The sequence below is a fragment of the Podarcis bocagei genome (assembly GCF_964188305.1).
Source record: "Podarcis bocagei genome assembly, chromosome: 10".
Taxonomy (NCBI): Eukaryota; Metazoa; Chordata; class Lepidosauria; order Squamata; family Lacertidae; genus Podarcis; species Podarcis bocagei.
The window spans coordinates 36,327,282-36,344,204 of NC_138135.1; the positions used below are offsets into that span (position 1 = coordinate 36,327,282).

The window sequence follows — 16,923 nt, forward strand, 5'->3', positions numbered from 1 at the left end:
TCTTTAACATGGGTAACTAAGGGGTAAAGGTAAAGGGACCCCTGACCATTAGGTCCAGTCGTGACCGACTCTGCGGTTGCTCATCTTGCTTTATTGGCCGAGGGAACCGGCGTACAGCTTTCAGGTCATGTGGTCAGCATGACTAAACCACTTCTGGCGAACCAGAGCAGCACACGGAAGCGCCGTTTACCTTCTTGCTGGAAGTAGACCTATTTATCTACTTGCACTTTGACGTGCTTTCAAACTGCTAGGTTGGCAGGAGCTGGGACCGAGCAACGGGAGTTCACCCCGTCGTGGGGATTCGAACCACCAACCTTCTGATCGGCAAGCCCTAGGCTCTGTGGTTTAGACCACAGCGCCACCCGCATCCCGCAACTAAGGGGCAATTCACATGGATTAAAATTGGTCCTAGCTGTGAGGCAAGTACAGTATGCAGTACTCTGTAAAATATATGCGCTGTCATCAAGCGAAGTGGTCCTTTGATTGCTGTATTGAAGGGCAGATCAAGTTTGAGAAGAGGGACCATAATTCCGCAGTAGAGCACATGCAGACAGCTCATGGTTTGATCCCCATCAACTTCAGCTTAAGCCAGGGATGGGGAATTTGTGGCCTTCACATGTTCTTGGATTCCAGCTCCCAGCAGCCACAGTCAGCACACCCAAGAATTATAGGTGTCATGCAATAGCATCTGCAGAGCTGTAGGTCATGAACTAAATGATCTTGGGTAGAAGGCTGGGTATGATGTCTGCCCAGGGTCCTGATGGAGCACCACCAGAGCCAGATGGACTTAATATAAACCCCTCCATGTCCTTTTTATTGCACATTCATGGTAATTTGTGCTCATGATGCTGTTGGGGAAGTCACACGTGAGCCGGCTTACACCTGCAAGCCTGTTGGGGTGCTCACACTGCTTCACTTCCAAGCAGTGCACATCCTGTAACTTTATCCATCCGCCATTGTTAACTAACAGAAGAAAGGACACAAATAAGACCCTTCTTCTCCCCCTGTTTCTCCTGTCTGTTTCTCTTTTTCAGTATGGCCTGGGCCTCCTTTACTTGCTGCATGGCCTCTGCCGTCACCACCCTGAACACATACACCAAAACCGTGCTGGAGTTCAAGCGCAACCACCAGAAAGCCTGCGACGGGAGCCTCATGGTAGACCAGTCCCAGCACCACCAGTGCTTCTTCCCGCCTCAGTACCAACAGCGAGAGCCACTGGGCGGCTTCTACCTGCACCGAGAAAAGCCGCTCCACTCCGTCTCCGAAGGAGTCGACTTCTACTCGGAGCTGCAGCAGAAGGTGCTGCAGAGGGAGCCTGACCTAGAGATGAATGAGGTCCTGGAGAAATCTGGTGGGGAGGATCCCTGTTAGGATGGGGAGAGAGAGAGGGCTCGGTGGGACAGTCAAAAAAGAGAGAGAGCTCTAAACCAAGCTTTAGCCTCCTCCCCTTGAGGTTCTCGCTTCTTTTCATTTGCTCTGCTGGGGAATTCAATGTGGGTGGGAGTTAGGCAGCCACTGACATGGATGCATCTGACCATAGGAACCTGCCTCTTTCCATCTTGCTCAGCGCTGTCTGCACACACTGGCTGGCAGCAGCTCTCCAGGGTTTCAAATAAGGGTATTTCCTGAAGGTACCTGGGGGTGCCAGGGGCTGAGACTGGGCCCGTCTGTCTGTGCTCTGCCACTATGAGCCAGGTATGAAATGGGATGTTATTCAGGCCTTTACATTGGGACTGGGTTTTAAAATACATGAATAGCCATGGAGGGGAAATCAAATGGGGTCCACAATGTAGGGGAAGGGTGCTTGAAGCCTTTGCTCTGGTCACAGTCTCACTCCAAATCAGGGGGGCTTAACGCTTGCTATTCGCAACAGGCAGGAAAGCTCTTGTTGGTCCCAATGGAAGCCTTCCTCCCACTGCAAATGGCAGGCATGTGAATTTAGAGTGTGACGGTGGCAGCAGCAAAAGTCACCCCACCATGTTACGATTACCATCCGGACCACCCTTGCCCCCCCCCCCGCCAAGTATCCTTGCCATTTTAAAAATAGAACACAGCAGGCACGCAAGAGCTAACAACAGGAGTACCATCAGATCCAGCTTGGTCCTGAGGAGGTGCAGGGCACTGAAGCTCAACACTGCTGCACAGCAGGAAGTGTTACCTGGAGATGTTGAATGACAGAAGAGAGTGACAGTATCTAACCCTGATGCAAAGGAAGCTGCAATGTGGCCAGTATGCTAATTAAACAGCACAATCGAATTTGCTTGCTTATTTGGGATTGTAAATCACTTTTCTGTAGGGAAATATTGCAGGGTGGTAAACCTTGATGCCAAATGCAGGTGGATGAAGAAGGCATTGGCATCCCTGCCTTAGATTCAGCAAGGTCCACTCTGACTAATTTGATCTGTTGAAACATGGCAGTGCTGGCCAGCATTTGGATCATAATAAATCAAATTCCTGTTTAATAAAAACCCTGGAACTTCTGAATGAGCAGGTCCTCCACAATGAATGATTCTTTGCTTGTTTACAGTTTCTAACCATCATAACTTTTGTAAGATTTGCATCCAGGTAGGAGGGAGTGGGGGGATGCAAAGAATGTTTAATAATCCTTTTGGTTGGTTTCAACCCAAAACATCTGGATAAACCCCATTTTTAAAACCAAGAGAGTTTCCAAATGTATTTATTTTAAATATTTCTTAACCACCCTTCACCAGAAAATTCCAAGGCCATGTAAAACAGCTTGAAAAAACTATGGACACAACTTCTAAATGCAATGAATAAAGTGGCATAGATGTAAAACACCAGTGTCAGATAACAAAATAAAAAGCAGGTTAAAAAGGCAAAACTTAAAAAGAGCAAAAAGACGACATTCCAGAGGGAGAAGAATGGGAAGATGTTCCCACACCTGTGCGCCTCCATTCATGTTTAGTCATCCAATCTCCCTCCAAAGATGGTCGCCTCTCTATCACCCCCTTGATGCCTTACTTGTGTGAAAGGGTACCATGAGAAGCAGGGCCAGTCCCTGAAGGGGTCACAAAGACTAGCCAGTCCGCAGCATGCACTATTCTGCTCAAAGTCTGGGCAGAAGTCTGTGTAGGTGTCACAGTGCAGTGCGCATGCTCACCATGGTGGATTCACCAGGAAAATTCTGTACATCTGTTCATAGCAGGACTCTTGCCAGAAGCTATCAAATTCACTCTGTTCCCAGAGTCCTCTTCAATTCGCTCAAAGAAGCTGGGAAAAGCAAGTCACACACCAGAAATGTGCTGTACATGATCTTTATTTATCCCATCATGGTTCACAGTTCAAATAATATACAGACAAGATCATTATTTAAAGTGCACACAAGACGTGGAGGGGGGAAAATTCACATTATGGAGGACCCAGTGTCACCAAGCAATACAAACCAAGTGGATGCATTAAAGGACGCAATGGAGGGCACGTACCATTTCAAGTAGTGATGTTGCAACATTTGCCAGCTAGGGCTGAGGAGCATGGGAGTTCTACCTACTGAAGAAACTCTAGAACCAATATGTATGCCTTGAGCGAATACCTTTATTTCTAAGCAAGGGCCACGCCTAGGGGGGGAAGACAAGTGCTATGCGTTGTGCTAGTATTTAGAAAAGTATAGACTCAGACTCCTATTCTACTTACACAAACTCTTCAAAAGCTCAGGGATTAAAAGGGGAAAGGCGGAATGAGGCCCTGCCTCAGGGATTGGTATCATGATGAAAGCTAATGAAGAAGAGACATTTACAAGAGATGCAATATGGCTATGTACAGGTTGCAACTTGTGTAGAGCCAACAAGAGTGGCTTCTCCCTCACTGTTACCACAGCGCTAGTCCTGATCCAGCATCAGTGGCTTAATCATTAGGAAAATATAGTGGAAGGAAGGGAAACTTTACAACAAGGATGTGAAAGCTTGCTCACTCTGACTTGCCACCTCCTATTTGCAGCTGCATCTCCCAGTGCAAAAGCAGCCAGCAGAGCAACAGTCAAGTACATCAGATTGCAGACTGCTCCTGGTCTAATTAATTTCATGGCTAAAGAAAGTAACTGAATTATGGGGCATGGCTGAAAGAGTGAAGGAGTCTTCTGCCATGTAAAACAAATCATTTTTGCCAACAGGCAAAAAGAGAGGAAATCTGAACAGCTGAACAGGCTTTTATTCCCAGCTAGAAAAGAGGAATATCTTAGACAACTTTAACACAGGGAAGGGAGTGTTAATGAAGAAGCTGTTTCAAAGCTTTTGTGCATTGCTCCAGGAACATAGTTGGTTTTCCCACATACAACGATGAATCACAGAGCTGCCTATAACAACACAGGCTGAGGTTCTCCTGCAATCAGAACACTGGGCAGACTAAACACATTCAGGAGAAAATTGAGTTTTGGACACAATCCAGTTGACAAAGTAAAGATAAGCCTATCTAAACAAACTCCTGTTCCATAGGGTGGAGAATGTATATAACATACATCCCTCTGCTAGGTAAGAGATGCTCCCATAGGATGCTCTATGTATACTCCAGCCAACAATAGCTTCTAAACATAAACATCATAACTGGGTATTCCTAGTGACTTGGTCACAACACCTGCTGGCATGTTTTTGCCAGAGGCAGAGCTCAATGCTAATCGTACATCTTTGTGCAGATGTTGGAACCCTTCTTGAAAAGAGACAACACTTAGTAGGGTTGCAGTAAGTATGGGACATTGCAAGGCCATGGAATGTTTCGGGCATTGCTTGTTTGCCACTACAGACAATCTACACGAGCACTGCAATGGAAGGTTTGTTATCCTTTGGTTATACGAAACTATGGTAGACCCTCGAACAGGTGATCCTAGCACGGTTCAGAAAAAGGGACACAGACTTTTAGTTAAACAGCACCAAACCCAGCCTGGCTCTGACTGAAGGTAGGAGTGTATGCAATCGTTCAGCACTAAAGGGTACAATGCCTCTCAGGTTCGGGAGATGTGGGGTGGAGAGAGGAAGAACGGGACACAGCAATGACCATAACCCAACACCCTCCAGATCTTGTTGGACTACAGCTCCCAACATCCCTGACCACTCTGGCTGGAGCTGATGGGAGCTGAACTCCATCTTTGAGAGCCATGGGTCATCTCTGCCCAGTCCTAAAACAAAAGAGAAGGAAGAACCAAAAGAACCCAAAGGATGAAAGTTATGAGCCAAGGCCACACTATGCAGAGAACATTGCTATGCATTTAAGATAAAGTAGGAGCTTCCTGAAACACTTCATAAATTAAAAATACAATATATAAATATATACACACACACACACATATATATACACAAACACACACTCTAGTGTCTCTGCATAAATTTGTATGTTCAATCTACCCGGAAGGAAAGATGTAGGCAGGGAGCAGCAACGAACAGGTCAAGCAGCATTCCATCAAGTCAGGATGCCAGAGGGTCACCGCCAGTCCAGCCTCCCGGCACTAGGTGGCCATTCACAAGGGTGAGTAGCAGCTAGTCTTTCAGGCTCCTTCCTTAACGCACTGAATGCATCACGAAGTCTGGCTAACCACCTTGGCCTGCTGATATCGAGGCCCACGGTTTTGTCATGTTGCTCAGAAAGCCCGAGGAAGCAAATGCCTAGAACTGGGGAGAGAGAGAGAAAATGGGTGTCAGTCAGGCACTGCTGCCTGCAGGTTTCTGCAGGGCCTTGGGCTTTAAGTGAGGCACAGTCAAATCCATGAGAACAGCAACAGTGTGTCGGGGGGAGGGAAGGAGGACAGGACCTCCTCTCACTTTGCAAAAAGCTGAGTCAGGCTGGAGGGAGCCCACAAAGGCTTACTGACTCAGAATCTGCATGGGGGGCCCCATGCAAAGGGAGAGTGTGCCCAGCATCTCCCTACATCAGGGTTTGGTATCAGTCACTGGCATTAGCCTCATATGTCGCCTTGAATCTAGCTGTGATTTGTGCAACCAGGGGGAAAGGAATCAGTTGTAGGAATCATTTCATTTCGGAAAGAAGCAGCAGGCCCCTCAGACATTGCTATTCACTTTCTTTGCAAAAGGGCAGCCCTTTCGATTCTCCCCCCTCTCACGTGCACATCTTTACCAAAGACCTCTTCAAATCATCTCACCTTGTGAGCAAAATCAGTAAATTTGATCCTGGAGAGAAATCGCCTCAATTCCCCGCGGTTGATTTTGGGGTCACTCTCCTTCAGGGGTACCTCTCGGCTCTGCGTCATCAGGGCCCACCTCAGGCGGAGTTTACTGACCGACAGAAACCCTGGCTGGTGCTCAGAGGTGGGGCTTGTGGTCACGGTGATATAAAATGCGTCTTTTTGAAGATCATTGATTCCAACTGGCAGATGCAAAGGGAAAAGGAAACACTGGGGTGTGCTCACAAATTAAGCAATTAACTGCATTCACATCAGATGACCAGGCTAACTTCCACTGGCTATTTCTAACTGTGCAGGGGCTTGGCTTCTACTTATAGGAAAAAATCCAATCACAGTGCTCTGCGGTGTGGAGCTCTGCAATGAATACAAATGTCTCTGCAGAACCTGATATGAAGGTTGCAGCCGCAACCAGCATTTCTGGCTCTAGCGAACACGGTTACAAGTGGCAAGTTACAAGTGCAATATAAAAATTAGAAAACCAGCCGCATGTCAGTGGCAGGTGGACCAGGGGCAAAAGGGGAGCAATGGATAGGACTTTTATCTTTATACAACAGGCTGTTTTCTGCCACACAAAAACCAGAGGTTTACACACACACGCCCCACCATCTTCCACCTAGGCAAGCAAGAGGACTTATTCCATCCAGGCAAAAGCACTCCCTGAGAGTGTGGCACAGAGCTGGTGAGGGGTGTGGCCAAGAGAGATAAGGTGTGGCTTGGGAAAGGGGTGTGGCTCTAGGGAGAGTTGCAAGGGTCAGACCGAGAGGTCTGGAGGGCTGCATTCAGCCCTAGTGCTTGAGGTTTCTCACCCTGCTTTAGATGACAGGGGGAAATTACACAACCTACTTTTCTCAGAGTGGCTGGAGCCACCCAGATGGGTGGGGTAGAAATAAATTATTATTATTATTACTATTATTATTAGGCTATCAGCCAAGTTGTAGGCATACACGGAACAATTTTTAACAAGCCCCATGAGCAAGCTAGAAAGGAAGAGAGCAGAACCACCATTACCCACCATAAATTGGGAAGGTATTAAGCATCTACTTCAGGCATCCCCCAACCTTTGGCCCTCCAGATATTTAGGACTACAATTCCCATCATCCCTGACCCCTGGTCCTGTTAGCCAGGGATCATGGGAGTTGTAGGCCAAAACATCTGGAGGGCCACAGGTTGGGGATGCCTGATCTACTTGGATCTGTGTGTGTGTGTGTGTTTATTTTTCCCTACACCTGTGCATACTTACTGGACGAAGCAGTAACTGTGCCTGTTGTGTTGCTCAGGTCCAAGAGGACTGTAGGGAAACTGGGATGAAGGAGATAAAGATGGTGAACTCTTGGGCTGGGCTCCTACAACAACAACGACAAAGTCATGAATCATCCATTTCCTCCGCAAATTTTTGGGGTTTGTTTGCTTTCTGTCGCGGGGGCCTCTCAACCACTGCATGTGTCATCATTGCAATCATACTCCTCTTAACTTTCAGTTAAAACCAGCCCACGGCATGTTCACTACCACTTAGGAAGTTGCACCAAAGCGTGTTCATCTTCTCCCTTAGCCTTACAATACCTGTGAGAAGTATAAGGTTACTGTTTTCATTCGCTACAATTTCCAGGTTTCTTTGGGGGAAACCATAAGAATTAGCTGTTTGTGATTTAGATATGCTCTTAAAAGTTAGAGAGCTGAAGCTGGGAGGCAGTAATTTGTCTGAGACCATGTCTGGTGTAGGCTTATACCTACCTATGTTTTCAGGAGTGCCAGTTTACCTGCTGGTTAGCACTGGTTCATGGAAGTTAACACGGATCTCATTGATCTCACCCAGTAGAACTCAGCTGATTTTCAAGGTGGGAACTAAATGAAAACTGGTGCCAAGAAAGGTTTCTGCTTTATCTCATAGAGCAGGGGTGGCCGACTCCCAAGAGACTGCGATCTACTCACAGAATTAAAGACTGGGAGTGATCTACCCGCTTTTTTGGGGTTCAGGTCCAAGATGTTGAGCTCATTTTAGAGATGAGGAAAGCCCCATTTTGGGGGGGCGCAGGGCAAAAAAAGGGGGAACCAAACTTGTTGAGCTTCTTTGGAGGGGGGAGACAGTGATCTACCAGTGCTCTACCTGTTGGACGTACCTGTCATAGAGTTATCTCACACATCTCTTGTTTAGTCTTGTCTTGCATGCTCATTGCAGCTATCTGGTGCTACCACTGGGAGGTAAAACTCAGCCAGTGTTAAGAAGAGACATCCTGGAGATCAGAGAATGTAAGTGAAGGCACCACCGTAAGTGATTCTCTCCACAGACTAAGTTCTCATCTTTCTGCTACGCATAGACTCTTGCATACTCTCAAAATGCAGTGCAGAGCCATCTTAAAGGAGAGTGGAGTCTCTCTATGACCTTTACACCCAAAGAAGCAATGCTTTTACATGACAGCAGGAGGCTTGGCTACAATGCAGAAATCCAATCGGAGAGCCACATGGATGCTGCTGGATGAATAGCAAGCACAAATGCAGATTTTGCAGAAAGCACGGACCAAGCGTTTGTGCAGCTAGGGAGGTAGCAGATTCTAGGCACAATGTAGCTTTTTCTGGCTAATGGCAACAAGGAGGTCTCACCTAAGCCTTTGTAAACACTCCCAGAAGCACTGTTTCATTTGCTTCGTGATGTGTGCTTCTCTTGCATAAGCACGCTGTACCAAAGCTTTCCCCAGTAAGACTGTGTGGGACCTGACAAACAGGTCCTGTTCAACAGTATTCTAATTTTGTGGATCTTACAGAGGTAGCAGGAATTTAAAAAATCAACCATGCATGTAAGTTCAATAGCAGCCCTCTCCCCGATGACAGATCTGAGCACCAGGATAATTGAAGAGGATCAAAACACACACACACACGTACTGCACAAGGCTGAACCTGTGTCAAGCGCCACCCAAAAACCTGTTTTCAAACCAGGGCTGAGTCCTGTAAATATGTGAAGTTAAAAAGGAAAAGGGAAATGCCAATGAGCACCTGCAAAATGCCTTTCCTCATTGGCTGTATAACCATAGCCTGTCCACAAACATACCTGGCTTCCAGGGCCAATGGAACATCCCCCCTTTACTTGTCAGAAACGAAAACCCTACACAATGCCTCCTCTAACCTGGGGAGCTGGACTCTCACTTACCAAGCTTTTTAAGAGAGACTGCTTCTCATTAGCCCAGAAGAGAAAGACAGATTTTTTGTCCAAAGTCATCACCGAGAGGGCGTCTGTTTTCTTCATGTGACATGGTAGCTCAGAGCTCCAGATCTTTTCTCCTGATTTACCATCCACCACTAGCAGCTGAAAAGGAAGAACCCAAAAGTCCAACAGATGGAAAGAGACAGGGAAAGGAGAAAATAAGATATGGAATCACAAGGATTAAAAATTGAGCCTCCATATTCAGAGGCACTATTAGCAGACTAGCTGTTGCTGGAGGCCCAAATCGCAGAGCTTTCCACCCCTCTCACATTGTGCTTATGAGGAGCATCCGGCAGGGAGTTTAATATATAATCTTTCTGCATTCAAAAAAGGTGGCCCTTCTAACCTGCAATCCAAAATGGTCCTCTTCAATCTATGAACTCAGGATCAGAATGGATGTAATTTTAAATGTGTATTTGTGTTGAATGTGCATAGATTTGTTTTTGTTTAATGCAAATAGCAACCAGTGGTGTGGACTTGTGGGGGCAGGGGCTGATGATTATTGGGATCAGATGTGACATCTACTGTGGTTCAGGTGAAAATCCCTTCTCTGAGGTTGCTATTTGCATTGGGAGAAGAACCCCCGTTGGTACTAGTGGAGAATTTCCTTCGAGCACAAGCAAGCAGCTTCAAGTGGAGTGATTTTCAATCCCTGACCTTCAGGGGCTACTATTTGCACTTAGAAAAACGTACCCATTAAATGCAAAGATGCACAGTCTAGTTTGGCCCTCACCTTCCATAACAGTGAATTCCCCCTGCCCATTACTTGTAAATTACTTGCAGCTATTACCTCCTGATACTGTTACTAACAGCAAAACTGAGACGTGTTGTCCTTAGGTTGCTATCCTATATGAATGTACCAGGTGGTAAGCCCCACTAGACAGAGTTAGGATTTCTTCTATGTAAAGATGCACAGAACTGTGCTGTTCTCTAGAGTGCTAGTGAACGCACCTGTTTCGTGATGTTGTTTGCCATCTGAGCCTGAAACAGGAAGTCCAAGGTTTGATCATCACTGAAGTAGCCTGCGGAAGGCTGGCTGCAAAAAATGGAGAGAGCAACTGTCAAAATAAGAGAGTGCCAAATAAAGCATCCAAAATGAGCCCATCCACACCCTCAGAGGCAACACTTCCTTTCACCGGAACTCATCTGCATTCCTGCACACCCAGGCTTTGCCAAAAGAGATCAGGTTGCTCATCCATCAAGTGTGCTATTCTGGCATGGGCAAAAGACCATTTGTTGATGCAGCAGAGGAAGAAGAGAAGGAAAAAGGCAGACAATGGAGCGCAGGCCTCCAAAACCAATTACTCACCAACCATACACAATGAGAGAAAACTCTGAGCTGATGTAATTGGTTCATCACCCTGAAAGCAGGCAGTTTTATTACCCTGATTCTTTGCATGCGCACATTTCATTAACTATCCTGACATCCTCCAGACCTTTAAAAATGTGCCAATAGGCCTGTGAAAACCAATATAAATTTCTCCTAGTCATGTGAGGTCCGCAGAAACTTACTACTGATTGTAATATTAATTGTATTTTTATTTTACCATTCCTCACCATCTTATCCTCACAACAACGCTATGAGGTAGCTTAGGCTGTGCAGTACATCACCCAATGAGTTTCATGGCTGAGTGAGGATTTGAACCTGGGACTCCTGGATTGTAGTCTGGTGCTCTTCATATCCGCCCTACACTAGCTGCAGCAAACTGCTTATTTGGCTGATTCATAAACATGAGAGCAGCCTCCGTTGAAAAGAATCATGCTTGAGGTGGCATGCGAGCTCTCACCTGTGGCATCTGGTCTGTGGCAGCAGTTTCACATGAGCACATCATCAAGTAGTGAACAGGTGCACACTCACCCACAGACCAGGCACAATGGAAACTTTTGTGTGCATTGAAATGTCCCAAGCTGTGCGAAAGCTAAACGAAAACCTCTTCAAATGCTGCTAGCACTGTGACTCTTGCTGTCCTGTCTAGACTTCATGGCGCACAATGATCCAACTGGGTTGCAGTCAACATTGTGTGAGATGAAAGCAGCTTTGTCCCCCTCCTTCTCCTGCAACACCCAAACAGACTTCTGAGGAAGGACCTCCAGAACGTTGTGGGCTGTGTCCAACAGGGTTGCAGTGGGAGAATAGCCTGAATCAGGCAGAGGAGTCTTGCACCACTCATGTAACGATCCCAATTTGGGGCAATTCCCCACCTACCTCTCACTGGAGTCAACTGGGCTTCCCAAAGGAGGAACTCCCATAATCTTGGTGCTGCTATCAAGAAGACTAGCTGGTTGTTTAAGTAAGCGGAGGGCCAGAATGGACCAAAGATCCCATGTTCCTTGTCTTCACAGTGTCCGTGTCATTCCTTACTTTTTATTATATGGAATTCAGAGTGTCTGTTCAAAGCAGGTTGCAACCATAAGTGCAAACATAAAAACATCAAACACTTGTCCAACTTAAGAGAGAGAGAGAGGGTGGCAAATAGGATGTCCTCCTCCATCTGACTTTTGGAGGAGTATATACGAGAATGCAGAAGCTGCAGATAGAGCCCTTCCAAGCAAAAACAAAAGCAAATCTCAGTAACCTGTCAATGTGCTGCTGCTTCAGATCCCAGCGTGGCTCCAAGTCTTGTCCCCGCAGCAAGGTCAAACCATGCTCCGTAGTTACAAGGAGGTCACTGCAGTTACCATCTGGAGACTTTACTGCCTGCAGAAACTCAACACCTCCACTGGGGAAGGCAGAGAGCAAATGTAAAGTGATTGGGCATCCATATTACTGCATTCTATCATTTATTTAGTCATTTTGTTTTATAAACTTCCACCCTGCCTATTTTCACCAAATGAACTCAAGGCAGCTTACGAAGCACACCTTTGTAATTCATCAGATTTTAAGCAACGTAACAAAGAAACAGTGTTAAAAGAATAAGATAATCATACAGAAAAGCACATGAGCCTGACCTTTGGAGAGTTTGTAAGTAAACCATTTTTAACTTACCAAATGTGTAGCCTTTTCCTATGCTGGGGAAAGAGGGAAATTCTGGAACTCACTTAGAAGGGCATATCTTAAAAAGTCGAACAGCCCATATTTACACACTTTGCTGAATATTTTGTGACACTGCTGGGGTTCTCTCACCAAAAGAGTACTTGCCCCAAGTTCGGATCTTGGCATCCAGGAATCCATTTTTATGTGCATATACGCGTGTGTGTGTGTGTGTGTGTGTGTGTGTGTGTGTGTGTGACCAACACACCAAAGGAAGAGTTCTGATGTCAAGACAATCTGTACTGAACTACAGAGATAGCCAAATATTCCTTAACTTTGAACAATTACAGTTATCTAAAAAAAGGTGTAGAGATACCAAAGGTTATCAACTTCAACCCCTTTGTCTTAAGGCAAGGCATTATTATATCTATGAAAAACACTCTTGGCAGCTGTGTATACAATGGAAGAGCCTGCCATCTCCATATGCAAAGTAATTCACAGGCTATTGAGATGAGATTCAGGAAGCCTATGTTCTGCATAGTGGAAAGGAGATCATAGCTCACCTGTAGATGTCAATAAGTTCTGACAAATTGATAGACCGGCGCTTCTCCCACTCTGGCTCCTCACGCTGCAGAACTGGTGGGAAGCTGTCTCGGTTTTTGGCTTGAGCAAAGATATCACGCAAGGCGACTGCCTGGACATTACCTAGGTGACAGGAAGGAGCAAAGACTAAAATTCTGATGCATCTCAACAAAGGTAGGAAGCAAATTCAGAAATGGTGAAGGTACGAGGGTTGCTGCAGGGACACTCCTATGAGGGCCTTTCCACATGTTTCATCAAAGTGTGCCTGAGCCATATTCTAGCCACCGGATGAGAATCCTGCTGACCTTTTTTCAGTGGATTCAGTGTTGTCTCCCTGGCAGACACAGAGCTCCTTTGCATCAGGTCTTCAAGGCACAAAGGGAAGGGAAACCTGAACATCAGCTCAGCAGAATGCACACACATTTTCTACACCCACAGTCAAAGCATCATCCAACCACATTCTGGTTTCTGCACAATGCCCCTTGTAGTAATATTGATACATGTCCCCAATTCTCCAAATGGTGAGAGCTCCAGGGGTGGAACAGGTACTCCAGGTCTGTTTCCTATGAAATGAGATCGCTGGGGGCTTAGTGGCATTTTGGAATGGCTGCACTTGTTTGCAAATATAGGTTGAGTACTTATTTAAAATACTTGGTTAACCACCCCTCGTGACAAGGTTCCAGGGAAGTGAGCAAAAGTGTGAATGAAAGCTAATTCACACACAATTTGCAAGAAAATATCCACAGCTTAAGCCACTCCAACGGATACTGCTGCCCCACTAGATTTCTAGGGGGTCCACTAGTGCCACATGATTCCTGAAGAAAGTAACTCTGCCCCCTTGAATCTCTCTCACTCTCTATGCCTCTCTCAGTCTGTCCCTCCAAACTGCAGTCTCAGTTCACGCAGACAGAGCTGTCATGTCTCCTATCTGCTCCTCTCCTTAGCTATACAATGGGCAGCCATTCAGACCAATCTTCCCTACACAAAGCAAACCTGCCCAGCAACACTCATGCAACTGGTTTGCCCCATTCTAGCTGCATCTTTTTAAACAGGCACGGTGGCAGTGGTAGAGTTGGGGATCCTTGAGCGATCGCTCAGATTATTCCCACACTCTCATTACAATATAGTATTCACATGTTCCGGGGGGTGGGATGTGACTTTTTACGAAGGGATGGCTGTGTTGCATTCCCCTCCCTCTTTAAAAATAAACAAAACAAAAACTTTCTATGCATGCAGTCCAATAGCAGAGAGGCATCAAAATGAAAAAGGAAACGAAACAAGAGGTTGACAGAAAGGGAGCACATTGTTGTTAAAGGAGAGAAGGAGCTGCCTTGCTACTGTCCAACATTTAAGAGAATATAAAATAAATAATACTGCCGACTTGCTGTAGTTAATTTGTATAGCCTTCAAAGAAACAGAAAAATTAATAAATAATAAAGTCTAAACTAAACAAGGCCATAAAGTGCTGAAGATGAATGTCACTAATTACATCACACACAAAAACATCCAATTAGTATGAACGTGCTCACAGTGCAACCATATTCTATGCACAATAGCACAGAATGGGCAATTTGAAGAAGAATGTTTTCCCAGGTATAAAATATTGTCTTTTGAACTCTCAGAAAATGTGTGTGCACTGCACACAAAAAACAGGCCATGAGACAGATGTAAAATGCAACAAATGTTATGGAGCATCATTTCATGCGCTCATTGCCTTCCACATGTGTTTGATTACTGGTTTCTGGAGGGCCTTAAATTGCAGTTCTTCCAATTCCAGGGCATTATCAACTACAAAGATAGGGCACCTTACCAAAGCCAAACAGGATGTAGATTGCTCCATGGCTGGTGATGTGGGCCTGAGGGCCAATCAGTTTTCCATTTCCATTGATGCTGTACTTTACAGGCCCTCCCACAGGGATTCCAGTTTTACCAGATACCAGGATGAAGCACAGGTCAGGCTACATGGGAGACAGAGTGGACATAGGATGGTCAGGGTGGATTTGCATGCATACAGAGCTTCTTTTCCTCACAATGCAATCTATCATCCATTCCCTGTGAATAAAGCTGCAACAGTCACATGGTGCTGCATTCAACAACGTTTTCCATTCATAAGTGAAGCCAGGGGCCTGCATCAAATTCTTGTTAAAGCTGTCAAGATCTGAAGAGGCTTTCATTAGCCGAACTGCTGGTGGGTGGTGGGGAGGCATAGGGTAAGGGGCAAAGTAGGAGGAGCACATCTCAGGCAATGGGTGCAGAGGCCTTTTATGGGTATGAGAAGTGTGTATGCAGGAGAGTCAGACTGCCCCTTCTCCTAACACACACACACACACACACAGAGGGGTGGGGTGGGGGTGGGGGGGTGGGACACCATCTGTTCTGTGAGAGGGAAGCAAGGCAGGCAGGCAGGCAGGCAAGACAACATTGGGGCCTCCTCCAGTTGGACTGTCCCTTCCCCCACCCCATCCAGAGGGCCAACTTTACATTTATATCACTTACCGTATTTTTTGCTCTATAAGACTCATTTTTTCCCTCCTAAAAAGGAAGGAGAAATGTGTGTGTGTCTTATGGAGCGAATGCAGGCTGCACAGCTATCCCAGAAGCCAGAAAGAGCAAGAGGGATTGCTGCTTTCACTGCGCAGCGATCCCTCTTGCTGTTCTGGCTTCTGAGATTCAGAATATTTCTTTTCTTGTTTTCCTCCTCCAAAAACTGGGTGCATCTTGTGGTCTGGTGCGTCTTATAGAGTGAAAAATACGGTATTTATTTTAGTATTTTAACACTGCAAACTGCACTGAGTGCCTTGGCAGAAAGGCGGAATGCAAATGCAATCAACGCTCAAGCAAACCAACAATTATAACTGTTCGTCATAGCTCAATTGGTAGAGCATGAGACTCTTAATCTCAGGGCCCTGAGTTCGAGTCCCACACTGGGCAAACAATTCCTGGTTGGGCTAGTTGACCTTCGTGGCTCCTTACAACTCTACAATTCTATGATAGGTATCATTCCCCATATTTCTGATATACAGCACACACAACAGAGGCTTGGGGGAGCCCCATGATTTCCAGAAGTTTAAAAAATACAGGGGGGGGGGAACCTGTAAGTGCAACTTCCGGGGTGGCGCCATCGGCAATGGCGGACTCCCTCTGAATTGGAGGGACTAGCTCCGCGCGAAACGGGTCTTTTCTGCTACGGCGAAGCGGGGACCCTTTTAAAAATCACAGGCAGATGAAGCCTGTGACCATGGGACTCGGCGGGCACGCTTAGCGCCCCCCAACCCGCAAAGGAACCCACTAACGGGCTCCAAAGTGAAGAGGGGGAAGTGGCGCGGTGCTGTGAGTCAACTGCTATTTCCGTGGAGCGAAGCCGCACAGCCGTTGCCGGAGAGCGCTGCCTTTTTCCTGGGACAATTTGGCTTCTAAAATAAGCACCCGTGAGTACTTAAACTTTGAACAATTGGACTTTAAATAAGGACTGGCGAGCAGAAAGGAATTGGACTTAAAAAATTTATTTCAATTTGGTACTGAAACGGGAAGGTCTAAACAGGAAGTCAGCCTTCCGTTTCTTTGTAGACAGAATAAAGCAAAGACAACGTAAACTAGAGTTCAGAAAATTGCTTCTAAAGGATTGGCTTTCATCATTTAAAATTGTTGAACCCCCCTTCGGCAGCAGGAGAAGAAGGGGGATCTTTTCTGGACTGTTTAAACCTGCAGAAGTGAGTTTAAAGTAAAGTAACTTTCCATCGTCCTGATTCTGGAGCGGGGTGTCAGGACTGACGTTTGAAGCTCATTGACCAGAGACAAACGCTTTTGACAGATAGCTAAAAGAAGAGAAACATAGTGATTCCATTGTTTCCTTTCGCACCACAAAGGAACAAATATTGACAAAATATCTGAAAAAGGGAAACTCTGTTGCTAGACTTGTCTTTAAAAGAAAGATTAAATAGAAGTTTTCCCCCTAGAGGGAGACTGTGAAACTGTAACCAACTCCTGGAAGCTGGCAGCTGTTACAGATTACAATCGTGGGAATAGACA

General features: G+C 46.0%; 2 protein-coding genes across 8 annotated transcripts in view; one reads left to right on the plus strand and one right to left on the minus strand.

Moving 5' to 3' along the window:
* Positions 1–2,487, plus strand: part of GSG1 (germ cell associated 1) — a 114,070-nt gene extending 111,583 nt beyond the window's left edge. For all 7 annotated transcript variants that reach the window (XM_081209572.1, XM_081209574.1, XM_081209578.1 and 4 more), the window contains one exon: positions 1,035–2,487. In XM_081209572.1, coding sequence (XP_081065698.1) covers positions 1,035–1,371 — 337 coding nt within the window. In that variant the 3' untranslated portion in view covers positions 1,372–2,487. The remainder of the gene's footprint in view (positions 1–1,034) is intronic.
* A 772-nt stretch (positions 2,488–3,259) lies between these two features.
* The window catches only part of FAM234B (family with sequence similarity 234 member B), a 31,121-nt gene continuing 17,457 nt past the window's right edge, over positions 3,260–16,923 (minus strand). The window contains exons 6-13 of the mRNA XM_081209531.1: positions 14,705–14,852; positions 12,876–13,017; positions 11,918–12,061; positions 10,293–10,377; positions 9,288–9,443; positions 7,386–7,488; positions 6,104–6,327; positions 3,260–5,615 (exon numbers count right to left, since the gene is read on the minus strand). Coding sequence (XP_081065657.1) covers positions 5,610–5,615; positions 6,104–6,327; positions 7,386–7,488; positions 9,288–9,443; positions 10,293–10,377; positions 11,918–12,061; positions 12,876–13,017; positions 14,705–14,852 — 1,008 coding nt within the window. The 3' untranslated portion in view covers positions 3,260–5,609. The remainder of the gene's footprint in view (positions 5,616–6,103; positions 6,328–7,385; positions 7,489–9,287; positions 9,444–10,292; positions 10,378–11,917; positions 12,062–12,875; positions 13,018–14,704; positions 14,853–16,923) is intronic.